Below are 26,757 nucleotides of genomic sequence, written 5' to 3' on the forward strand. Positions count from 1 at the left end.
AAAACAGATCCTTGCAACTACAGACCAATCAGCCTACTCCAAATAATCAGCAAGGTCATGGAATTAATCATCGCTTCTGACATCAAATCCTTCCGCTTCTCCAATGGCTTGATCTCGGATCATCAATTTGGATTCAGACCAGGTCATTCTACTCTGGACATGCTGCTTCTGCTGTCTCAACAATGGATGGAGGTCCTTAATGCCAAACAGGAAATCACAGCTGTCTCCCTTGACATATCACGTGCCTTCAATACGGTCTGGCACCCCGCTCTGGTCACCAAACTCTCCTCTTATGGTATCCATGGAAATCTCCACGCATGGCTTTGGACCTCCTCTCTGGTCGTAGTCAACGTGTGGCCCTGGATGGATTTCACTCATCTCCCCTTCCTGTTCTGGCTGGAGTTCCCCAAGGTAGTGTTCTGGTCCCTGTGCTTTTTCTGGTCTTCATCAATGATCTCTCCGACTCTCTGGAAAATCCTCTCCATCTCTTTGCTGATGACTCGACTCTCTGCTGCTCCATACCTCATCCCTCAGATCGGCAGTCTGCAGCCCACTCACTCTCTGCAGACCTGGACAAAATCACAGACTGGTCAAACAAGTGGAACATTTCTTTCAATCCTGAAAAATCTCACACTCTTACTACGTCTCTCCGAAAAGACCGACTGGACAACCCTCCCATCTACTTTCTCAACAATCCTCTCAAAGAAGTTCTGTCACTCAAGCTTTTGGGTCTCACTATCTGCCATGATCTTTCATGGGAAAACCACATTTCCAAGCTGGCCTCCAAAGCCAGTCGTCGACTGGGCATCCTCCGTCGTGCGAAGTCCTTTCTTGGTACACCTGAGCTCCTCACCACATACAAGGCTTTCATCCACAGCTCAATGGAATACTTCTCTCCCCTCTGGGCTGGTGCTCCTGCCTCACACATAGCTGGGCTTCACGTTGATGAAACCAAAGCTTGCAGAATCATTTGAATCTCCCACGATGAAGCTTATTCCGAAGGCCTTTCACTCACTCACCGCAGGCAGGTTGGTGGTCTTTTTGTCATCTACCGACTCCTCTCCGGCCTAGCTCCCCCAGCTCTGTCTGTGCTCTGTCCCCCAAATATTCCTGCAACAAAATTCCAGCACAAGATCTGCGTACAACCCTCTTATGGTTAAACTGCCAAAATCAAGACTCTCTATTTACCTTCACGCTTTCATTCCTCTTTTCTCCCGCCTCTGGAACAAACTCCCTCACTCTCTTCAATCCCACTCCTCCCTCCAGGTCTTTAAAGCAGCTGTTCACCACAATCTCTTATCTTCCCCCATCCAAAACCTTGATCTTTTCTACCCCCCATTAATTCACCCCAGATCCACTTTTTTTAAATACAGATCCTCTCCACCAAATTCCGTCCGAATCCGTGCATAACTTCTTTCCTGGAAGTCCTAGCAGTGTCCATGTGTTTTTTTTTTTTACCACTCCCACCCTCCTCCCCCAACCCCCACACCCACTTCCCATGCCTCCTTCCCCCAAGCCCTCTCCCTCCCACAGATCTCCCGATGTCCCTGCTCTCAAATGTTGTACCTGCGTGCTTCCCTCTTTCTCCCCGTCTTGTCTCCCACTCCCTTTATCAAATGTTTTATGTGTCAGTTTGTCTTTTTGTGATCAATGTTAGCTCTTACACGAGCATCGATCTAGTATCCAAAAAAAACAAAAAAACTTTCATCTTTATCTCTCTTTACCTCACTCCTTTCTACCTATCCCCTTACCCATTTGATCATCAGGACCATCGAAGAGGCTGCTACAGTGCCTGTTGTGTACTCCACAGCCTACTATGCACTAGTGGTCCGTGGTAGGTTGCGAAAGGGAGACACTGTGCTCATCCACTCTGGCTCAGGTGGCGTTGGGCAAGCAGCCATCCGGATTGCCCTCAGCAGAGGCTGTCGGGTTCTGATAACTGTTGGTGAGTCACACTGGGGTATTGGAATCAGAGGAACGATGCAAGACAGTTGATGGTGTTGCAGAAATGGTTTTAGAGGTAATGGGGAATATATGATGACAGTTATTTTTGTTGTTTTTTGTATTTATTTCCGTAATACATGTTTAGCATAAGCGTATGTAATAAGTACAGTCACGTGAAAAAGTAAGTACACCCCATGTAAAGTTTTGACCTTTTCAACATGTTTCAACATACGGCTATTTGATCTTCATTTCAACAATATTGATAGATAAAGGTGATATAATATAACAAATATCATGAAGTATTTACATTTTGTAGTCCATTGTATAATTTAAATAAACATAAATGCAAATTTCGCATGTGGAAAAAGTAAGTACACCCTTGGCTCTAATACGTGGTATTGCCCCCTTTGGCAGAAACAACCTCAAGTAGGTGTTTCTTATAACTGTCTACCAGTCTCTGACATCGACTGGGAGACATTTTTGCCCTCTCCTCCATGCACAATTCTTTCAGCTGTGCGATGTTTGAGGGGTTTCTTGCATGCACAGCTCGTTTCAAATCCCCCCACAACATCTCGATGGGATTTAGATCCGGGCTTTGACTTGGCCATTCCAGAACCCTCCATTTCTTTCTTTTCAGCCATTCCTTGATGGATTTACTGGTATGTTTAGGGTCATTGTCATGTTGCAAGGTCCATCTTCGGTTGAGCTTCAACTTTCCGACAGATGACCTCACATTATCCTCAAGCACCCTCTGGTACAATGAAGAATTCATAGTGGATTCTATGATGGTGAGCTGCCCAGACCCTGATGCAGCAAAGGTGCCCCAAACCATAATATTTCCACCACCATGCTTTACAGTTGGTATCAGGTTCTTGTGGTCAAATGCTGTCTTTGGTTTTCGCCAAACATGTCTTCTGGTACTGTGGCCAAATAGCTCTACCTTTGACTTATCTGTCCAGAGCACATTGTCCCAGAAGTGCTGGTCTTTGCCTAGGTGTTCATTGGCAAACTTTAGTCTTGCCCTGATGTTCTTTCTGGACAGTAAAGGTTTCCTCCTGGCACACCTCCCATGTAGATCAAATTTGTGTAGACTCTTTCTAATGGTACACTCGTGCACTTTGACATCAACAGTGGCAAGAGCTACCTGTAGGTCCCGTGATGACATTCTGGGGTTCTTAGAGACTTCTTTCAGCATCTTGCGGTCTGCTCTCGGGCTGAACTTGCTGGGGCGGCCTGGCCTGAACAAGTTGGCAGTTGTTTGGAATCTTCTACACTTGCAGATGATCGTCCGGACAGTCGAATGATTGATTTAAAATTGTTTGGAGATCTTTTTAAATCCCTTCCCAGACTCGTAGGCATCTATAACCTTCTTTCTGAAGGCCTCAGAGAGCTCTTTTGATCTTGGCATGGTGACGCCGCACACTTCAACAACAAAGAGCAAACCAAACTAAATGTCTGAGGTTTAAATAAGACAGGTTCCTCCAAGATCCTCTCTAACGATGTTCTAATAATTGGCACCTGAGCTGGAGCACCTGATTCTAATTTTAGGGATTTGAAGTAGTGATGTACTTACTTATTAGGGCTGTACTTACTTTTTCCACATGTGAAATTTGCATTTATGTTTATTTAAATTCTACAATGGACTACAAAATGTAAATGTTTCATGATATTTGTTATATTATATCACCTTTATCTATCAATGTTGTTGAAATGAAGATCAAATAGCTGTATGTTGAAATATGTTGAAAAAGTCAAATCTTTACATGGGGTGTACTTACTTTTTCACGTGACTGTATATGACAGGCAGTGTGGAGTCTGTTTTAGTGAAGTTACCTTCATCTCCCCTCACAAAATGTTTGTGTCTAATACCCATATTCCCACCTTAGTGTTTACCGTGGTTTACCCCATTGTGATTTGTCATTAGATTTTCATTTAAAATAAGTAATACTAGTGCCTGATTCCACATGCCTTCTACGTGGAGCCCTTAGAGCCACCTGGAGCAGAACCATCGAGAACCAGGTATGTCAACGTGGCTGGCACGAGCATTTGCTATAGAAGAGCATGAGTTTCCAAGAAGGTGGGTGTGTAACGCCACATGGAGAGGGGCAATCGACGTGCACCGGGCTACAAGAGGATCACTACAAGCGGAAATCCCTTTCTCTCGTCTGGACCTTTCTCTCGCCTGGACCTTTCTCTCTGCTTGGACCTCTTTCTCTTCCTGGACATCTTTCTTTCCACCTGGACTTCTGTCTCTCCGCCTGGACCTGTCTCTCCGCCTGGACCTGTCTCTCTGCCTGGACCTGTCTCTCCGCCTGGACCTGTCTCTCCGCCTGGACCTGTCTCTCCGCCTGGACCTGTCTCTCCGCCTGGACCTGTCTCTCCGCCTGGACCTCTGTCTCTCCGCCTGGACCTCTGTCTCTCCGCCTGGACCTCTGTCTCTCTGCCTGGACCTCTGTCCCTCCGCCTGGACCTCTGTCCCTCCGCCTGGACCGCTGTCCCTCTGCCTGGACCGCTGTCCCTCTGCCTGGACCTCTGTCCCTCTGCCTGGACCTCTGTCCCTCCGCCTGGACCTCTGTCCCTCTGCCTGGACCTCTGTCCCTCCGCCTGGACCTCTGTCCCTCTGCCTGGACCTCTGGACCTCTGTCTCTCCACCTGGACCTCTGTCTCTCCGCCTGGACCTCTGTCTCTCCGCCTGGACGTTTGTCTCCGCCTGGACCTCTCTCTCTGCCTGGACCTCTCTCTCTCTGCCTGGACCTCTCTCTCTCCGCCTGGACCTCTGTCTCTCCGCCTGGACCTCTGTCTCTCTGCCTGGACCTCTGTCCCTCCGCCTGGACCTCTGTCCCTCCGCCTGGACCGCTGTCCCTCTGCCTGGACCGCTGTCCCTCTGCCTGGACCTCTGTCCCTCTGCCTGGACCTCTGTCCCTCCGCCTGGACCTCTGTCCCTCTGCCTGGACCTCTGTCCCTCCGCCTGGACCTCTGTCCCTCTGCCTGGACCTCTGGACCTCTGTCTCTCCACCTGGACCTCTGTCTCTCCGCCTGGACCTCTGTCTCTCCGCCTGGACGTTTGTCTCCGCCTGGACCTCTCTCTCTGCCTGGACCTCTCTCTCTCTGCCTGGACCTCTCTCTCTCCGCCTGGATCTCTCTCTCCGCCTGGACCTCTCTCTCCGCCTGGACCTCTCCGCCTGGACCTCTCTCTTTGCCTGGACCTCTCTCTCTCTTTGCCTGGACCTCTCTCTCTTTGCCTGGACCTCTCTCTCTTTGGCTGGACCTCTCTCTCTTTGCCTGGACCTCTCTCTCTTTGCCTGGACCTCTCTCTCTCTCTCTCTCTCTCTCTCTCTCTCTCTCTTTGCCTGGACCTCTCTCTCATTGCCTGGACCTCTCTCTTTGCCTGGACCTCTCTCTCTCTCTCCACCTGGACCACTGTCTGTCTCTCTCTCTCTCTCTCTCTCTCTCTCTCTCTCTCTCCCTCTCTCCCTCTCTCCCTCTCTCCCTCTCTCTTTCTCTCAACATGGACCTCTCTCTCTCTCTCAACATGGACCTCTCTCTCTCTCTCAACATGGACCTCTCTCTCTCTCTCAACATCGACCTCTCTCTCTCTCTCAACATCGACCTCTCTCTCTCTCAACATGGACCTCTCTCTCTCTCTCTCTCTCTCTCTCTCTCTCAACATGGACCTCTCTCTCTCTCTCTCAACATGTACCTCTCTCTCTCTCTCTCTCTCTCTCTCTCTCTCTCTCTCTCTCAACATAGATCTCTCTCTCTCTCTCTCTCTCTCTCAACATAGATCTCTCTCTCTCTCTCTCTCTCAACATAGATCTCTCTCTCTCTCAACATAGATCTCTCTCTCTCTCAACATAGATCTCTCTCTCTCTCTCCACATAGATCTCTCTCTCTCTCTCTCTCTCTCCACATAGATCTCTCTCTCTCTCTCTCCACATAGATCTCTCTCTCTCTCTCCACATAGATCTCTCTCTCTCTCTCTCCACATAGTCCTCTCTCTCTCTCTCCACATAGACCTCTCTCTCTCCACATAGACCTCTCTCTCTCTCTCTCTCTCTCTCTCTCTCTCTCTCTCTCTCTCTCGTCCATACCTGCTCTCTGTGCCCAGTTTCAGCTTTCCGCACCAATCTGGTCTTGCAGCTCTCTCAGCATGGTTTCCAGCTGTTTGTAGTGCACTGTGATACATGCTGTGGTGTCAAAGCCAAGCGATCGTGGGATGACAAGTCCCTCAAAGCCGCGTGTCGGCACATATTAGTGCCAAAACCAGGAACTAGCAAGGCCCTTTCACGCCCCAGGTTCCTTTTGTGTCCCGTCTTCCCCTTCTATCAATCCTGTCACCCGAGTGAGTGAGGCCTTTAAGATTGGATAAGTAAGCCAATCTATTACCTAAGATTGGATAAGTAAGCCAATCAATTACCATGGACATGAGGGTAAATTACTTATTCATTTGTTTCAGTTTGTTTCACTGTGTATGCAGTTGGGTTCCTTTTCGTTCTCTCCCATTCCATTTTTTATGCCTCAACTAATGAAGTCACCAGGGGCATGTTTTTGGGTTATCCGTCCGTCCGTGAACAGCTGAAGGGATCCATCATCCAAGTCAAACCTGATACAAGTATGGGTTCTGTGACTGTAAAATTGACACACTGGGGTCTAGGAACCAGTAGAACGATGCAAGTCAGTTGATATTTTTGATTAGCATCACAAACAGTCACTTGTTAAAGTAAAACGCCAACCAAAAGGTCTGGTTAGTGCAGAGTATTTGCTGTGCGATCGACCAATGCCTCCATGGCTCCAGTATTCTTCTTTTCAGTGCACATGACAAAATCACATACTTAGAGTGTTATTGTACCACAGGCTCTATGGAAAAACGGGAATTCCTGAAAAAAAGATTCCCAGCACTTTCTGACGATTGCTTCGCCAACTCGCGTGACACAACTTTTGAGGATCATGTGCTTTGCAGCACCAATGGCAGAGGTAAGCATTTCTTGGCAACTGTATATTTGGTATTTGCTATATTGGGGAGGTTGCTGAATTAATGTCTGTTGTACTTTTATCTTGATGGTATTGTGCAGGTGTGGACATAGTACTGAATTCGCTGGCGGAGGAGAAGCTGCAGGCCAGCTTGCGCTGCTTGGCACGACATGGTCGTTTTCTAGAGATTGGAAAATACGACCTCTCTAACAATGCGCCACTTGGTGAGATGCAGCAAATTGTGTAATGCCCTTGCACAATACCTTGCTTAGTTTCACCTTCACAGAAAAAGATGATGCTTCACAAGCAAGATCTTAAGCTAAGAACACCTGTTTCCATGTACTGTCTTGTGTTCCAGCAGACCATCAAATGAAAAACCACGATCCATATATACATGCTTTGGATCTCTGTCAAAAATCCACTGTGAAGGCCAATGACAAATAACTCACTTTTGACAAACTGTTGTACCTGTTTTTATGTTTTATATACTTTGCTGATATCAATTACAGTTATTCTGAAGGGAACCACAAATTTTATCATGTAGAACCCCGACATTTGCGGGGAATACGTTTCTGAAAAATGCCGCAAATGTTGAATCCGTGAATGTTGGGGCATTGTTTCAATGGACAAAGGGGGGGGGGGGGAGGGAAGGAGGGGGTAGGTTCCTGGTGGTTCGTGATAACGGAAAATTTAAAAATTTTACGACCAGGAGTGCACATCATTAGTTTCATTTAAAATGCTTACAAGTAAGAGAACAACAACAGCAGGTACTGTTTCCAATTTTTATTGATGATTTGGTATGATTTGGGGATGTTTTTGCGCATGTACAGCTGCTTTACGCGTGGAATATGCTTAAGTCCAAATAGCCCACATTAGCCCGTCCACCGCTGGGCAGCACGAGACGCAGGTTTTTTTTTTTTATCGCTTCCGTGTTTCATTTATTTACTTACAATTTGAGCTTCATTGTGTCTGTTCAGGCTTAACATTTTTACTGTTTGAGCTTTTGGCATCAAATTTTCAAAAAAACCTTTATTATTAGAATATAGAAAATATTTAGTAATAAAATTTACTTCTTTTTTATTTTTGTTTTTGTCAAGTCTTTAGTTTGAGTACAAGTGAACATGGATGGGCTTTGCATTTTAAGATGCTTTCTAATCTAGTTTAGGGTTTGTTTTCTTTCATATACAAACACAAAGCATACCTCTCCTGATGATTTGAAATAAATATTGAAGATCAAATTACCATAATCGCCCCGCCAAATAATCATGCTTTTTAATGGATTAGATTTTGAACAAAATGTTTTTTTTTAAGCTTTAAAAAAACTGTAAAAGCTTTAAATCTCAATTTCTTGCCCGTTGTCTAAAACTGCTTTCACCTCTCACTCCATCCCATTTTTCATTAGGTATGGCTATATTCTTGAAGAATGTTACTTTCCACGGGATTCTCCTGGATGCCCTATTTGAACAGGGGAATGATGAGTGGGCATTAGTAGCTGATCTCATGACCAAGGGCCTTGAAAGTGGAGAAGTTCAGCCACTCAGCTGTATGACGTTTCCTCATGATAAGGCTGAAGAGGCCTTTCGTTATATGGCCCAAGGAAAGCACATAGGCAAGGTTCTGCTGCAGGTTGGTAAAGTCTGCTCATGCAGGTTTGAATTCAATATCAACAATCTTATTTCAAAAAGCTCATAATTTATTTGTGAACAGATTCGAGAAGAAGAGGAGGCCCGCCTATGCCCACCATCCCATCTCCTTCTATCAGCTCAAACAAGAGCCTGCTGTCCACCAGGCAAAGTCTACGTGATAACAGGAGGCCTTGGAGGATTTGGGCTGGAACTCGCGGCTTTCCTTGTATCCCGTGGGGCTTCCAAAATTGTTCTCACGTCACGATCAGGGGTTCGAACAGGTAAGCATTGTTCACAGCATTGTTTGTCAATGTGTTTGAAGGACCCATGTTCAAATATTCTGTTTGTAACAAAGAGTCTTGTAACAAAAGGCCAATTACTTGGACACTCATTCATTTTACACAAAATTTTTATTTGAAGATTATGAATTAACTTTTACCTTTTTATTTTTCCTTGGTTAGCGTGATATGGGTGACACGACCTTTTCATATGTAGCATTTTAGTGCCCATCTCCATTTGTCGTGGGGTAGCACTCAAGAGTCGACGTGTGTGGACTCAAAGGGCATGTAGACCACACCGGGAGAGTTTGGTTGTTCACAAGTTAGCCCCTGGGTGGTCATTGATGAGCCAGCTGTGGTTCTCCTGACAACCTGATAGAAACATGGTAATTTTCTTGATATTGGATTGCTTTTCAATCTTTGCTTGAAAAGTTTATAACTCCATTCCTTAATACTGCTGCCTTCAACCAGATTTGCTTCCTCGACCTTTGGAATACCAATCAAGTGTCTTTACCTCTAGGCCACAGTTCCCACTTAGACACTGATATTTACCTTTTATTGCTTTGTGTTTTAATATCTCTCTCCCACGACCCTTTATCTCATCCCTCCTATAGGTTATCAAGCAAGGCGTTTGCGCCAGTGGCGTGATTCTGGGGTGTGTGTTGTTGTGTCCACTGCGGACATTGGCTTAGAGAAAGGAGCTCAAAATCTCATCCAAACGGCCAGTACATATGGGCCAGTTGGTGGGATCTTCCACCTTGCTATGGTAACTTTCACTATGAAAACACCATGAAACTAGAACGGCACTCGATAGGGAGCATACCGCCGCCAGGCTGAACAGTTTACGTTTTCTATCTCACTGATAAGCCGGATCTTCATCCTGACCATTCATCCTTGTCACCCACCGAAATCGAATCTACTTGTTCTTGTCACTGAATCAACTCGTCCACTCGTTTTGTCATAACTCATTCACAACTTTTTAAAATATCGTGCTATATATCGTTTTCTTGTCCCCATCTCTCAATGGTGAAGAATCACTTAAAAATAAGAAATTATCATATCTGGATCTTCACAAAAATCTAATCAATTTGTCCTTGTCACAACCCAACCTCTCCACCAAATTTCGTCCGAATCCATGCATAACTTTTTGAGATGTGCTGCTCACAGACAAACAAACAGATAGGGTGAAAATATAACCCTCATCCACCTTCGGTGGTGGAGGTAATAAGCCAGAAATAAAGAAGAACAAAATGGCAAAATAATAAAAAAACAAGTACAGATACATTCAAAGTACACCGCCCCCATGCCAAATAATTAAATATCCTACAGCGCGGCATTGCCGGGGCGCCTCTGGCGCCCGGCAATACCGCAGTGCAGCTCCTAGAAGCTGCATTGGGAGGGAGAGGTGTACACTAATTGATTGATTAATTGTATAATTAAAATCAATAAAAGATAATATCACAAAATATTTTCTTAATCAATTGGCTAATAGCATAACTAAACCAGTGCTTCATCCGAAGATGTATCTTTTAGAAATGTAATTAAATAACTCATTAATAAAAAATTAAATAATTAATTTATTAATCAATAAATAATTAATCGATTAATCAATAAATAATTAATCGATTAAATGATTAATCAATAAATCAAAAATATCCTTGATAGCCACATCACTTGGTCACTGTCATGTCCAAATATTAGCTTCCCAGCTCAAAAGGTGCCTGAGATATTGGCCAAATGAGAAAGAAAATAAATAAATGATTAATAATGAAAACAAGTGAATCCACTTGGATTCCGCCCAGGTTGGCACATGGAAATTATGATGTAGCATAATTATCATCTCGGGTCAAGATTTGAAATTATGCCATGGTTTTTGTAAAATTGCTACTAGTATTCACATTATGTACTTTCACCAAAACATACATCATCATAGAAACATACATAGAATTTGGGTCCTCTGGGTCATTTGGGTCCTCTGGGTCATTTGGGTCCTCTGGGTCATTTGGGTCCTCTGGGTCATTTGGGTCCTCTGGGTCATTTGGGTCCTCTGGGTCCTCTGGGTCATTTGGGTCATTTGGGTCCTCTGGGTCATTTGGGTCCTCTGGGTCATTTGGGTCCTCTGGGTCATTTGGGTCCTCTGGGTCATTTGGGTCATTTGGGTCCTCTGGGTCATTTGGGTCCTCTGGGTCCTCTGGGTCCTCTGGGTCCTCTGGGTCATTTGGGTCCTCTGGGTCATTTGGGTCCTCTGGGTCATTTGGGTCCTCTGGGTCATTTGGGTCCTCTGGGTCATTTGGGTCCTCTGGGTCATTTGGGTCCTCTGGGTCATTTGGGTCCTCTGGGTCATTTGGGTCCTCTGGGTCATTTGGGTCCTCTGGGTCATTTGGGTCCTCTGGGTCATTTGGGTCCTCTGGGTCATTTGGGTCATTTGGGTCCTCTGGGTCATTTGGGTCCTCTGGGTCATTTGGGTCCTCTGGGTCCTCTGGGTCATTTGGGTCCTCTGGGTCATTTGGGTCCTCTGGGTCATTTGGGTCCTCTGGGTCATTTGGGTCCTCTGGGTCATTTGGGTCCTCTGGGTCATTTGGGTCCTCTGGGTCATTTGGGTCCTCTGGGTCATTTGGGTCCTCTGGGTCATTTGGGTCCTCTGGGTCATTTGGGTCCTCTGGGTCATTTGGGTCCTCTGGGTCATTTGGGTCCTCTGGGTCCTCTGGGTCATTTGGGTCCTCTGGGTCATTTGGGTCCTCTGGGTCATTTGGGTCCTCTGGGTCATTTGGGTCCTCTGGGTCATTTGGGTCCTCTGGGTCATTTGGGTCCTCTGGGTCATTTGGGTCATTTGGGTCCTCTGGGTCATTTGGGTCCTCTGGGTCATTTGGGTCCTCTGGGTCATTTGGGTCATTTGGGTCCTCTGGGTCATTTGGGTCCTCTGGGTCATTTGGGTCCTCTGGGTCATTTGGGTCCTCTGGGTCATTTGGGTCCTCTGGGTCATTTGGGTCCTCTGGGTCATTTGGGTCCTCTGGGTCCTCTGGGTCATTTGGGTCCTCTGGGTCATTTGGGTCCTCTGGGTCCTCTGGGTCATTTGGGTCCTCTGGGTCATTTGGGTCCTCTGGGTCATTTGGGTCATTTGGGTCCTCTGGGTCATTTGGGTCCTCTGGGTCATTTGGGTCCTCTGGGTCATTTGGGTCCTCTGGGTCATTTGGGTCCTCTGGGTCATTTGGGTCCTCTGGGTCCTCTGGGTCATTTGGGTCCTCTGGGTCATTTGGGTCCTCTGGGTCATTTGGGTCCTCTGGGTCATTTGGGTCCTCTGGGTCATTTGGGTCCTCTGGGTCATTTGGGTCCTCTGGGTCATTTTGGTCCTCTGGGTCATTTGGGTCCTCTGGGTCATTTGGGTCCTCTGGGTCATTTGGGTCCTCTGGGTCATTTTGGTCCTCTGGGTCATTTGGGTCCTCTGGGTCATTTGGGTCCTCTGGGTCATTTGGGTCCTCTGGGTCATTTGGGTCCTATATTCCTATCCTATAACATATATATCTCCTATAACCTATCCTATAAATATAGATTTGATGACGTCATGTTTACACATCTGAGCGACAGAAATGAGCGACAGAAATGGGTGACAGAAACTAGCTTCACTTTTGAGCGCCCGAAATTCCCAGGCAAACGCTATAACGCACAGGTTTACAACCTGTGCGTTAATAAATATAGTAATCATGAAAAAAATAAATTATTAATCAATTCGGTCACAGAACACATAAACCACCACCATTTCATCAGAATCTGTAACTTAAAAAGAAAAAAATTTTTAGTCATTAATCAAATAATTAAATAATTAATCGATTCATTGATTAATTGATTAATTAATAAATCAAAAATAGCCTTTGCAGCCAAATCACCTGGTCATTGGCATGTCCAAATATCAGCTTCCTAACTCAAAAGGTGCCTGAGTTAATGGTCAGAAGATAAATGAAATTTAATTAATTAAATAAGTACTTAATTAATCGCTAATAATTAAATAACTCCTCAATTAATTGATTATTCAAAAAACAAAAAATACCGTTTTTGACAAAGGACTTGCTCACTAGTGTGCCGAAATTTCAGCTTCATAGCTCAAAGGATGGCTGAGATATCGTCCGGACAAACAAACAAGAAAACAAGAAAACAAGAAAGCAAGAAAACAAGAAAGCAAGAAAACAAACAACCAGAGTGAAAACTGAGCACTCCCTTTCAGTGTGCGTCACTGCCGAGCCCCCTTCGGTGCCCGGCAATGACGATTTGCAATGCCTGGAGATGGCACAGGAAAGGTGCGGTGTACAACAAATCGAGGATTATTATTTATTGTCCACAGTTCTTACATACTAGCAGAGTATACTGGCCCTATGGGTGATCTTGTTCTAAGCATGCAATACGTTATTCTGACACACAACTTTATTTGGGTGGTGTATAGGCAACTGATAGCTCCTTCAATCACTCCCGAAAATGAAAATAAAATTATCCGTGTTACGTACATGGAGCAAAACCATGCCTACTGCTTATAATGCAAAACACTGCACTGGACAATGTGTGCACAGGATTACTGTACTGTAAAACTTAAAGGGCGGAGATTTGTAATACCCCCCTCCCACCTGGAGGTGGCGCTACATAATGCACATTTACATAGAGAATTTGTTTTCCCCACTCCCTTCACCCCAAGACTAGAACACCCCTTTGCACTATTTGGGGTCATGCTGAATGCTGATCCTATGTAGCAAGTCTGGATGTAATCGGCCCAGAAATGTAGGAGAAGTAGCACGACAAACAAACAAACACCGGTCCGCGAATTATAGTAAGTATTACGTACAGAACAAAAACAGGAGATGTAAGACAAAGTCTATGAAATGGTGGTCACAGCATAATGAGAGAAGTGGCCAAACATTTAATCATTGATATATAATGAATGATTATGTGAATTTTCATCAACATTTTGGTTTATAATTTAATTGTGTATGAACGTTGTTGCAAAAACACAGCAGTAGTTATGCCAATCATGTTTCACTAAAGAAACGAAATAATAAAGTAACAAAGGTGATGCCAATGTTACCTTGCGTGGCATTTCCATTCACAGGTTCTTCGTGATGGGATGATGGAAAACCTCACGCCGGAACTTTTCCAGGAAGTTTGTTGGCCCAAAGTTGAGGGCACTCGGAATTTGGACAGGTAATACGGGCAGGTTGATGGAGCTGATGATGGTGTAATATGAGTTTAGGAAATGCAAAGGCAAACTTTCTGCTTTTGGCAAAACCGATTCCTTTTTTTTGTTTGTTTTATCTTCATGAATTGACAAAGGTTATGGTATTAACAATCTAATATTATGTTAAGATTCCATTAAATGGAAAAACTACAACATAGGATTAACAAAAATGTTTGGGTTATTCTCCCTTTACCTTGCCAAGTTGGCTGAATGTGTGTGGGCAAAATGTTAGGATCTGAGGTCCAAATCCCACATTCTATGGTGATCTTTCCATTGTCTCCTGATGTTCTTGTCATTCATTTGAATGTTCACCGATCTTTCCTGATGTCCTTGTCCTGCATGTAATTTGTTCAAGCTTCTCCATGAGCGTTCGCCGTTGTCGGAAAAAAGATGTTTTTGCAAGCAGAGCTGTCCCGAAGTTATCTCTACATGTTTTGGGTTTTTGTATACAGAACCTAGGCTAGTGGAAGATCTAAAACAGGGGTCCCAAACCCAGGGTCGTGACCCAAACATGAATTTAATACAAAAAAAAAAAAATTCTGGTTTTTCAAGAGGGGGGGGGGGGGGGGGGTTGGTGCGGAAGTTTCATGTCGAAAGTGTTTTCTCCGACAATTTTTATCGCACGTACCGGACACCAGTATCAAGTATGTGCCAGTACCATTTTGGTTGCAAGGTCAATGCCATTTCAGGTTTTGGATTGTGGACAAAGGTTTGGGAACCACTGATCTAAAACATAGAAGGGATCAGCACGCTAATGGAATGTAATGGTCTATCACAGTAATGAATGAACATTTTGGCATTAGTTTCATACAAATTGGACACAAATTGACCGCGCTATGGTAAAAAGACGATTTTGACCTTTTCATGACCTTGACCTTTGACCCGATCGATTCCAAAATCTAATCAAATGGTTCCCGGATAATAACCTATCATCCCACCAAATTTCATGCGAATCGGTTGAATACTTTTTGAGTTATGCGAATAACATACACACACACACACAGACATACAAATAAATACACAGCGATCAAAACATAACCTTCCGCTTTTGCGAAGGTAATAAATACACAGCGATCAAAACATAACCTTCCGCTTTTGCGAAGGTAATTAACCTGAAATTGCAGACAGAATTATTTATTTTATCTGAGAAGCTAAACGAATCTTCTTCTTCTTTAGTACCTCAAACTTTATGTGAAATGCGATCGATTTTTAAAAATCAGAATTTGAGCAAATCTGTTTCATTCGTCTGTTAATATGCCTCCCCGATTGACAAATCTGCAATTTGAATTTCATTTGAGGTTGAAATGATTGCGGGAGATCGCGTTATAGTGATGACGTCTTGGATGGACATCCTCTTCTTCAGTCGCTCATAACTTTGAGTGAAATACGATCGAGTTAAAAATAGTCAGAATTTGAGCAAATGTTTCATTCGTTTGTTAATATGCCTCATCTCTTGACAAATCTGCAATTATAATTTTTTTTGAGGTTGAAATGATCGCGGGAGATTGCGTTATAGTGATGACGTCTTGGATGGACATCTTCTTCTTCAGTCGCGCATAACTTTGAGTGAAATACGATCGAGTTAAAAATAGTCAGAATTTGAGCAAATCTGTTTCATTCGTTTGTTAATATGCCTCATCTATTGTCAAATCTGCAATTATAATTTTTTTTGAGGTTGAAATGATCGCGGGAGATCGCGTTATAGTGATGACGTCCTGGATGGACATCTTCTTCTTCAGTCGCTCATAACTTTGAGTGAAATACGATCGAGTTAAAAATAGTCAGAATTTGAGCAAATCTGTTTCCCAAAATCTAATCAAATGTGTCCCGTATAATAACCAATCATCCCACCAAATTTCATGCAATTCGGTTGAATACTTTTTGAGTTATGCGATTAACATACACACACACAGACATACAAATAAATACACAGCGATCAAAACATAACCTTCCGCTTTTGCGAAGGTAACAATAGAAGGAGGGGGGGGAAACATCAACAGCAGGGTTGAGGGACAAAATAGAGGGAGAGATGGACAAATATGGGATGTGCGGAGGAGTGAGAGGTAGAGGAGGATCAACGGGGTGGACAAGATGGATGAATGAATGAATGATCGTTTTAAGGCCATTTTTCCCCGCTAGAGTGGGGGTTAGCCTTGTGTGGGTGGACAAGATGGATGAAGAAGCAAATTCTTAGGATGACTGGAAATTTGGAAAGAGGTGTGCTTGGTAAGGAGGAGGTTAACAGAGGTAGAAATGATCATGGTTTCGGATTGGGGATGATCTGATATCGTGGTAAACAGGTTTCTTGAGGTCCTGGAGGAAAGAATGAGATTGAAGGGAATGTGGAAGTTGGTTCCATTGGGTTCTGGATTTTGGTAGTTTCACCAGAGTAGTTTCTGCTACCGACTCCTCTCCAGCCTTGCACCCCCTGCTCTGTCTGTGCTCTGTCCCCCAAATATTCCTGCAGGATGCACAAAGTCTGCCCCCAACCCTCTTCTGGTGAAACTGCTAAAATCAAGACTCTCTGCTCACCTTCACTCTTCATTCCTCTTTTTCCCCATCTCTGGAACAAACTCCCTCATTCTTTTCAATCCCACTCCTCCCTCCAGGTCTTTAAAACAGCTGTTCACCACCATCTCTTATCTTCCCCCATCCAAAACCTTGATATTTTCTATCCCCATTAATCCACCTCCTTCAAATTCCGTTTTCTTTCCTGAAAGTCCTTGTAGTGTCCATCTTGTTTATCACATGTACCCCACCCAAGCCCTCTCTTCCACAGATTTCTTAATGTCCTTTTTCTCTACTGTTGTTGTACTGCCCTCTCTCTCCCCCTCTTGTCTCACACTCCCTTTATTATATGTTCTATGTGTTAGCTCTTATACCGAGCCTCGACTTGGTATACAAAAACGAAAAAGAAAGAGGGCTGCTGGTGGACCGAGTATTCCCTACAGAAACCTGATACCCAAAGAGCAGCAAGGGTGCAAGACCAGAGAAGACACAGTGGAAGACAGAGCGACCACCGACCTGTCTGCGATGGAGAAGTTATAGGTCCATAAACTCAGATTTATTGCGGGAGATTCCAATAATCTTAAGGCCACAGCATCAAGCTGAGGAAGATGTAAGGCTGGGGAGACAGCCCAGAGGGGAGAGCAGTACTCCATCAAACTGCGGATGAAGGCCTTGCAGGTGGATATGAGTTCAGGTGTGCCAAGGAAGGACTTTGTATGACGGAAGATGCCCAGTTGATGGCTTTGGAGGCCAACTTTGAAATGTAGTTTGCCCAAGAAAAATTGCAGCTAATAGTGAGACCCAGGAGTTTGAGTGACTGAATTTTTCTTTTATATAAACCTTTTTATATGTGTCAGCATGTTTTTCTTTTAAATAAAACGAAGTTTAATTCATCACGAAAAACGTTTTTTTTTAATGGGACATGTGTGTTGGGTTTTTGCCTTCTGAACGTTCTCACTGTCATGCGAATCAATTGTTGATGTAGATAGCTCTTCTCAAACCTTTCCTTTGACCAATATTCTGACATGTCATGGCCCAGGATAACCCGGGAACTTTGCCCAGACCTCGACTGGTTTGTTGTGTTCTCATCTGTAAGTGCTGGACGTGGCAATGCTGGCCAAAGCAACTACGGTTTGGCAAACTCGGCCATGGAGCGCATTTGTGAGAATCGCCATAGAGACGGGTTGCCAGGTATGTGAGGGCATGGGGTTGCAGGTGACAATCACGCTCTAGCTACTCGCTTAGTGGAATGTTCCATCACAATAATAAAAAGTTATTGTCATTCATGTGCTTCTTTTTGCTTCCTAGCTTTGGCCGTGCAGTGGGGTGCTATTGGAGATGTTGGTGTGGTGATGGAGAATATGGGAGACAATGAAACGGTCATCGGAGGCACGCTACCCCAGCGCATGGCCTCGTGCCTCGACACCCTGGATGGTTTCCTTGCTCAAAACATTCCTGTCGTCTCCAGCTTTGTATTGGCTGAGATGACGAGCAGCGCAAAGGGGGGCGGTGGCAAAGCAAGGAGCTTGGTGGAGGCTGTTGCTCACGTTTTGGGTAAGGAGGGATCTGCTCAGAAAAGTTGAAGCAAAACACCTTAAATAGTTTAATTTGCATTAACTACGTAAAGTAGTTTACACAAAAAATTACGCTTTACGAAGCCCATGCCTTAAATAGCAAGAACTACCTGTCGGTGCCGTGATGACATTCTGGGGTTCTTAGAGACTTCTTTCAGCATCTTGTGGTCTGCTCTCGGGCTGAACTTGCTGGGGCGGCCTGGCCTGAAGAAGTTGGCAGTTGTTTGGAATCTTCTCCACTTGTAGATGATCTTCCGGACAGTCGAATGATTGATTTCAAATTGTTTGGAGATCTTTTAAAATCCCTTCCCAGACTTGTAGGCATCTGTAACCTTCTTTCTGAAGGCCTCAGAGAGCTCTTTTGATCTCGGCATGGTGACGCCGCACACTTCAACAACAAAGAGCAAACCAAACTGAGGTTTAAATAAGACAGGTTCCTCCAGGATCCTCTCTAACGATGTTCTAATCATTTGCACCTGAGCTGGTGCACCTGATTCTAATTTTAGGTATTTGAAGTAGTGATAAATGTAGGGGTGTACTTACTTTTTCCACATGTGAAATTTGCATTTATGTTTATTTAAATTATACAATGGACGACAAAATGTAAATGTTTCATGATATTTGTTATATTATATCACCTTTATGTATCAATATTGTTGAAATGAAGATCAAATAGCTGTATGTTGAAATATGTTGAAAAAGTCAAAACTTTACACGGGGTGTACTTACTTTTTCATGTGACTGTATTTCTACTGTTCCCTTTGTGCTGTTACATCCTGATCCCTAGCTCTTCCATGAGCCTCGACCCCATGTTCAATTTTTCCCCCCTTTCCAACGGGACCAATTTTATTATTTTACGATAGCAGAAACCACTACAATAAAGCTCGAGGTTCTGCTTCATCTTCTTTTAAAACGGGCATCTTTATGATTAAACGGACTTGAATTTTTGTTCCAAGAAAATCAATTATTATCTCTGCCACCTAAGGTGGACGGAGCTTGTGTTTTCATCCCTATCTCTCTGTTTTGTTTGTCTGTGAGCAGGATATCTCAAAAGGTTGTGGACGGATTTGGAAGAAATTTGTTGGACAGGTTGAGTGTGTGACATGGACGAGTTGATTGGATTTTGCAGACGATCCGTATCCAGACAGTATAATTTTTAAAGTGATTCTTCACCATTGAGCGATACGTAGCATGATATCACAAAAGATTGTCGACGGATTATGATAAAACTTGGTGGATGAGTTGTGTAGGTGACATGAACAAGCCGATTAGATTTTGGTTCAGGTTCAGATGCAGCTCCGGGCCTATCAGTGGGATACAAAACATAAACTGTTCAGCCTGGCAGAGGTAGGCGCGTAACGAGTGCTGTTATAGTTTTCCAACTGTAATTGGCACACAATGGCCTAGATTTCTGAAAGATACCATGCAATTGTTTGTGTCCACAAATGGCTAACATCCCCTCCTCAGGGCAATGTAGTCTTTAACCCAACGCTTTGTTTACAAACCAAAGATATTTGTATGATCGTATAATTTTAGGTCTTAAACCTTTGATTCTTTACTTCCCTTTTCTTCCATTTCAGGTGTGCGTGATGTCACGAGTGTGAACAAGGAAGCTTCTTTAAGCGAGCTGGGCTTGGATTCGCTCATGGGTGTTGAAGTACAGCAAATGTTGGAGAGAGAGCAGGGAGTGGCACTGTCCTCCCGAGAAATCCGACAGCTCACATTCAACAAACTCACTGAGATCGAGAGTGGAACGCACAAAGGTATCTGCATCTTCACCTTTCATTATCCATCTTACATTCTGCCTCCGTATGAGGGTTTGTTATTCTGTAATGTTGCCACCCAATCCTTTTTCATACATAACCTCCCATATCCACAGAGTCACCTGATGCGACATCGCTGTCAACGGCCTCCGCCGGACCTGAGATACCCATGAGGTTACCATTGATTGGGAGGGACACTGCAATACTCATAAAGCTCAACAATGCTGTAAGTGTAGAATCTCCTATTTTCTTCATCCACCCTATCGAGGGCAGCAGTGAGGTGTTTCGTGAACTCGCCACCCTGCTGCCGGTTCCCTGCTACGGCATTCAGTGCACTGAGGGTACGTTATTGCATTAGTTGAATATTGCTTTTGAATATGAGATAATTGAAAAGTGATTGTAATTTTACCTTAAAATAAAACAATTACAACAGCAATAAAGGATTGGAATTGGACCAATCAGAGTGCCAATTTTCCTCTGCTCTCATGTCATCATTCATTTTGCCTCCTGAACATTTCATCAGCTGCTCCTCTGGACAGTATCGCCAGCCTTGCCGCATTCTACCTGGATAGCATACATACAGTGCAAGCAGAAGGACCTTACCGACTCGCCGGATACTCGTTTGGAGCTTGCGTCGCATTTGAGATGGCACTGCAACTTGAGCAGGCTGCAGGTGACCGGCCTGGGCAGGTTAAGCCGCTGATCCTATTGGACGGCTCACACACCTACGTGGCGGCACATACTAAGGTGCCCAATGTCATCATGTACCACCACCATTCTCACCAGTACTGTTTACGATTTGGAATTTTTCATGAGGTCATATTTTTGTTCTGTTTGCACAATCAGAAAGGTTATGATTGAGATACATGACGGCTTGGAAATAATGATTAATGATAAAAAGCACGATTATATACCTGCACAATCTCTTTTGTTTCCAGGTGTACCGAGCACGACTGAGTGGCAAGGCGGCGGAGGAGAGTGAAGCTCTTTGTGCGTTTGTGCAGCTTTTCAAACGTGTCGACCTTCACAAGGTAAATAGTTTCCAATGATTGTTCTGTTTTGTTTTTCTGCCTTTGAAACTTTGACTTTGAAAGTCTCATATTGGTTCCGCGGGATAGCTCGGTTCGTAGCGTATTCAAAACTGTCTGGTGCTGCGTTTGGCCCCCAGTTAGGTTGAAATCAACTATATCTGTCGATCAGGTGCAGTGCCAGTAAGGTGAATTTCAGCCTGGAGTACTCTGTCCTTTGGTGTGGGTTTAACATTTGTGCAGTCCTCGTTAATGTAGACATAAACATCGCCATAATTTTCAAACTATAGTATGTTTATCAGCCAGTGCCATAGCCACATATACATTGCTTATAAAGTTGTTACACATGATTTCAGTACGTCATGGGCCTGAGTAGTTGAAAAGCCTCGTGGTATGAACACTGCTCCCACATTCACAAGGCGGGGGTCCAAGTCCATGTCTTGCACTGTTTGTCATGTATTTTCCTTTCATGCAGTCAATGCACAATGCACGGATGTGCGGAGTATCGTTGAGAGAGAGGAAGACAAATGATGAATTGCGAAAGATGATGTGAATAGAGCCTGTGATTGATGCTGTGAAGAGGAACAGGTTGAGATGGTTTGGTCATGTGTTGAGGAAGGATGAAAGTGACTGGTTGAGAAGAGTGATGGAAATGAATGTAGAAGGAAGTAGAGGACGGGGAAGACCGAGAAAGACTTGGCTAAAGATGGTCGAAGAAGAAATGCGGGCAAGGGGGTTAACAAGGAGAGATGCAGAAAATAGGGCAAAATGGAGAAGATTGTCATGGGGACCGCAAGGCTAACCCCAGCTCTAGTATGGAAAATGGCCTTTAAAATGCATGTTGTGTTGTTGTTGCAGTCAATGCACAACTTCTTCCACTGATTTAGGACATTTTGATCAAAGAACCAGCATAACCTGGAGTTTTAAGAAGCATTTTCTGATTGGGTGAGGGAAGTGCAGTGTATGTAGTGTACATAGACCTTCAGAAGAACCCCAAACACAACGAAGAAGATAAAATGAATAAAAGACATATTTTATAACATCAAATAACATATTACTGTTGTTGAAGCTGTGAAGAGGTGAGGTGTTGAAGAAGGAGTAGAGTAGAGGTGTACTTGTCTAAGCAATGTTCACAGACACCTTCATTAGGTTGGATAGAGATTTAATACTTATTGGAGAAGAAAACTTGGCTTGATAAAGCACACAGTACTTAAGCATACAAAAGTTGAGCAGAGCTCCATGGAAACGTTCACTTGATTACAGCACAGAATACGCAACACATCACAGCCATCAGGCAAGTCTTCTTCTGAAATTCTCTCCCAGATTTCTCTCTTTATAAGAGCAAAGTCCTTTAAAGTTCCCCAGAAGGGACATGTTGGGGCTTCAGGCATTCTGGTCCCACATCTGGTTCTGCTCATGCAAGCCATGAGAACCAGTAGGTATGCTTTGACATGTCGAACTGAAAGGTGTTTCAGAAAAAGTTATCCCTTGGGATCTCCCTTGAATAACGTATTTCTTTGGAATCAATTATAATCAATCAATTATAATCATTTCACTGCAGTGTCCCACTTGGTTAGGAGAGTCAAAGTTAGTTGAATGTACATCTGATTTTACTTGAACTGAAAGATGCATGCAAATAATTTGCTGAGAGCACAGTTTTCAGCTCCACAGCATAGCATTATTCACGAGTGGGGTCACCCGTGGGAATCCCACGGGCATGGACGTGTGTGACATTTCGACATATTGAGTTAAATGCTGCACATTCATTTTTACAAAATGGTTACTGGCAATTCATCAGATCCAGAAATGGTGTAATGAACACAATTTATTTATTTCACATAATATGTGACCCCTCACTCCTCTCCACCTGACACTCTCCTCTCGTCACCCTCACGCCTCTCCAATCCCACTCCTCTCAAATACCTCCTCACACTCCTCTCAAATACCTCCTCACACTCCTCTCCAACCCCTCACACTCCTCTCCAACCCCTCACACTCCTCTCCAACCCCTCACACTCCTCTCCAACCCCTCACACTCTTCTCCAACCCCTCACACTCTTCTCCAACCCCTCACACTCTTCTCCAACCCCTCACACTCTTCTCCAACCCCTCACACTCCTCTCCAATCCCTCACACTCCTCTCCAATCCCTCACACTCCTCTCCAATCCCTCACACTCCTCTCCAATCCCTCACACTCCTCTCCAATCACTCCTCACGCCTCCCCAATCACTCCTCACTCGCCTCCCCAATCACTCCTCACTCGCCTCCCCAATCACTCCTCACTCGCCTCCCCAATCACTCCTCACTCGCCTCCCCAATCACTCCTCACTCGCCTCCCCAATCACTCCTCACTCGCCTCCCCAATCGCTCCTCACTCACCTCTCCAATCCCTCGCTCCTCTCCAACCCCTCGCTCCTCACTCTCCAACCCCTCGCTCCTCACTCTCCAACCCCTCGCTCCTCTCCAACCCCCCGCTCCTCTCCAACCCCTCAGTCCTCTCCAACCCCACTCTCCTCTCCAACTCCTCGCTCCTCACTCTCCAACCCCTCGCTCCTCTCCAACCCCCCGCTCCTCTCCAACCCCCACTCCTCTCCAACCCCCGCTCCTCTCCAATCCCTCGCTCCTCCAACCCCTCGCTCCTCTCCAACCCCTCGCTCCTCCCCAACCCTTCGCTCCTCTCCAACCCCTCGCTCCTCTCCAACCCCTCAGTCCTCTCCAACCCCTCGCTGGAATGAATGCCAGTTTAAACAGGATTACCTTTACTTCCGTATAATAATGATGAATGAAATAATAACGAAGAAATATCTGCCGGCAATTTCCCGTCTGTGGTGATACGTGAACGAAGCTATGCCCCTCTCTCCACATTATTGTGACGACGTATAAATTAAATATTTAATCGTGATGATTGTCATCAAATGGAAAGGTCCGCCACAAAATTTTAATATCTCGCCATTTTCCCGTCTGTTATTTTAGGCGGTGTATAACCGACCATGCCGCGATTTAAAAAAAATATAGTGGGGTCGGTCACCCGTGGGAATCCCACAGGCATGGACATGTGTGACATTTCGACATATTGAGTTAAATGCTGCACATTCATTTTTACAAAATGGTTACTGGCAATTCATCAGATCCAGAAATGGTGTAATAAACACTTTATTTATTTCACATAATATGTGACCCCTCACTCCTCTCCACCTGACACTCTCCTCTCTCCACCCTCATGCCTCTCCAATCCCACTCCTCCTCACACTCCTATCCAATACCTCCTCACACTCCTCTCCAATACCTCCTCACACTCCTCTCCAATACCTCCTCACACTCCTCTCCAATACCTCCTCACACTCCTCTCCAATACCTCCTCACACTCCTCTCCAATTCCTCCTCAAACTCCTCTCCAATACCTCCTCACACTCCTCTCCAACCCCTCACACTCCTCTCCAACCCCTCACACTCCTCTCCAACCCCTCACACACCTCTCCAACCCCTCATACTCCTCTCCAATCCCTTATACTCCCCTCCAATCGCGCCTCACTCTCCTCTCCAATCGCTCCTCACTCCTCTCCAATCGCTCCTCACTCTCCAATCACGCCTCACTCGCCTCTCCAATCGCTCCTCACTCTCCTCTCAAATTGGCCCTCACTCTCCAACCCCTCGCTCCTCTCCAACCCCTCTCCAATACCTCCTCACACTCCTCTCCAATACCTCCTCACACTCCTCTCCAATACCTCCTCACACTCCTCTCCAATACCTCCTCACACTCCTCTCCAATTCCTCCTCAAACTCCTCTCCAATACCTCCTCACACTCCTCTCCAATATCTCCTCACACTCCTCTCCAATACCTCCTCACACTCCTCTCAAATACCTCCTCACACTCCTCTGCAATCGCGCCTCACTCGCCTTTCCAATCGTTCCTCACTCGCCTTTCCAATCGCTCCTCACTCGCCTCTCCAATCGCTCCTCACTCGCCTCTCCAATCGCTCCTCACTCTCCTCTCCAATCGGCTTTCCCGTCTCGTTTCTCTCGTTTTTCTCCCGTCTCGTTCGTTTTCTTGCTGCATCCTGTTCAAGTCTGCATTCTTCATCGATCGTCTCATTCATTTTGGAAATGGAAGTTTCCACGCAACACATGAATTGTCACGATCCTGAAGAGGAAGTGTCTCGTAATCATCAAATGACAAATGGCAAGTAAATTACATTGTGAAAATTAAAGATTTCAAATAAACCTATTTAAAGTGTATGCACACATAACTAATAAAAAAAAACGAAGAAATATCTCGGTAATTTCCTGAAACATGTTTTACTTCCGGATAATAATGTTGAATGAAATAAGAACGAAGAAATATATGTCGTTTTTGTGACGACTGTCATCAAACGGAAAAGTAATATATCTTAACGGAAAAGAAAAAGCGAATTTTTAATATATGTCGACATTTTCCCCGACTGTTATTTTAGGCGGTGTATTTTCGTGCATCATCGTGGCGCGATTTAAAAATATATATCTTTGCATTTTCCCGTGTGTGCGTGAATGTTCTCAATTATTTCTGACACCGAGTCTAAAACCATCGATAAAAATTAAATCAGATGGTGAATTCGATATAAAATCGTGAGGGTGACTCAATGAATGGGCTTTATTTTACAGGCCTTTGAGAATTCATTTCGTTCTATAAACGGAAACTTTCATCGGATATTCTTCCCGTTTTTTTTCAGCCGAGTCTAAGACTATGTTAGTGACTGTTAAAAATGAAATGATATATCGAATTTGAGTTGAAATAAACCTGTGTGAGAGAGAAAGACAGCACGGGCCTAACTAAACAGGCCTCAAAGCTATTCGAGTTAATAAAATGGTGGATATTTGTTTACATGAAGCCTCTCCAAGAATGGGTGGAGCTACTTTGCAAACGGTCTAAGCCACACCCCGGACAGACAGACAGACAGACAGAATCACTGTAGCCTATTATAATATAGATTGGCACAATCCTCAGTTTCCACTAACTTATGGTGGTTCAGAGTATTTTATACATTCATATTTCTGTGATTTTCCTAAAAGATGAAAATACCGACAGAATTCTAATTAGCTACAGGGAGACTCATCCATAACGATACTTAATTTGATTAAGTAGAAGCTATACTTATACACTGTCATATATATATATATATATATATATATTTTTTTTTTTTTTTTTTTTTTTTTTAAATATTATTATTATTATTATTTCATATATATATCTACATACACACACATACAAAAACACTATTCCTTCTCTGGTGAGTTGATGCTGATGAACTGCTAGATTCAGTCAATGTAGTGTTCAAGTATTGCAGCTTTGATGGGACAAATTACCTCATTCAGCATCCAAGTCCTTGTGGATTGTGCTTGATGTTCCTGAACAGTTTACTCTGAAAAACCTCTTCCTGATTAGATTCTACATGCTTTGTCTGATCATGCACGTAATGTTCCGAATGATCACCCTGTACCACATTATCTGGTCACTGTATTTCTTTGTCACACATATCATTTCGCCATCCCTCTACTCCCTCCCCAGTTCGTCGAGTCCCTGCTGACCCTACCAAACTTCGACGCCAGAGTGCAAAGCACGTGTGATGAAATTATTGCATCCGACCCAAGCCTGGTTCAAGCGGATGTTGTATTTGCGAGCAAGGCATTCCTCCACAGACTCCTTGCAGCTGACACGTATCGACCAGCCGGGCACCTTCGTGGTGCAGCTACGTTGTTGCGTGCAACTTCCAGCAGCCAGCAGGGGGGCAGTCTTGGAGAAGACTATGGTCTTTCACAGGTCATGTTCCATTTGTTATACAAGATTGATAGTTTGAAGCTTGGTGATGAAT

The 26,757-nt window shown here is 44.4% G+C and overlaps 1 protein-coding gene across 5 annotated transcripts in view; it reads left to right on the forward strand.

The window, feature by feature from the left end:
• FASN (fatty acid synthase) overlaps window positions 1-26,757 on the forward strand; it is a 182,842-nt gene that overhangs the window by 153,072 nt on the left and 3,013 nt on the right. For all 5 annotated transcript variants that reach the window (XM_068128067.2, XM_068128072.2, XM_068128069.2 and 2 more), the window contains exons 31-44: window positions 1,767-1,945; window positions 6,799-6,918; window positions 7,017-7,139; window positions 8,318-8,541; window positions 8,623-8,821; window positions 9,433-9,584; window positions 13,911-14,002; window positions 17,584-17,735; window positions 17,853-18,098; window positions 19,699-19,881; window positions 19,998-20,222; window positions 20,405-20,628; window positions 20,820-20,912; window positions 26,454-26,705. In XM_068128067.2, the coding sequence (XP_067984168.2) occupies window positions 1,767-1,945; window positions 6,799-6,918; window positions 7,017-7,139; window positions 8,318-8,541; window positions 8,623-8,821; window positions 9,433-9,584; window positions 13,911-14,002; window positions 17,584-17,735; window positions 17,853-18,098; window positions 19,699-19,881; window positions 19,998-20,222; window positions 20,405-20,628; window positions 20,820-20,912; window positions 26,454-26,705 (2,464 nt within the window). The remainder of the gene's footprint in view (window positions 1-1,766; window positions 1,946-6,798; window positions 6,919-7,016; window positions 7,140-8,317; window positions 8,542-8,622; window positions 8,822-9,432; window positions 9,585-13,910; window positions 14,003-17,583; window positions 17,736-17,852; window positions 18,099-19,698; window positions 19,882-19,997; window positions 20,223-20,404; window positions 20,629-20,819; window positions 20,913-26,453; window positions 26,706-26,757) is intronic.

This window comes from Myxine glutinosa, chromosome 1, assembly GCF_964187855.1.
Source record: "Myxine glutinosa chromosome 1, kmMyxGlut1.1, whole genome shotgun sequence".
In the NCBI taxonomy this organism is placed as follows: Eukaryota; Metazoa; Chordata; class Myxini; order Myxiniformes; family Myxinidae; genus Myxine; species Myxine glutinosa.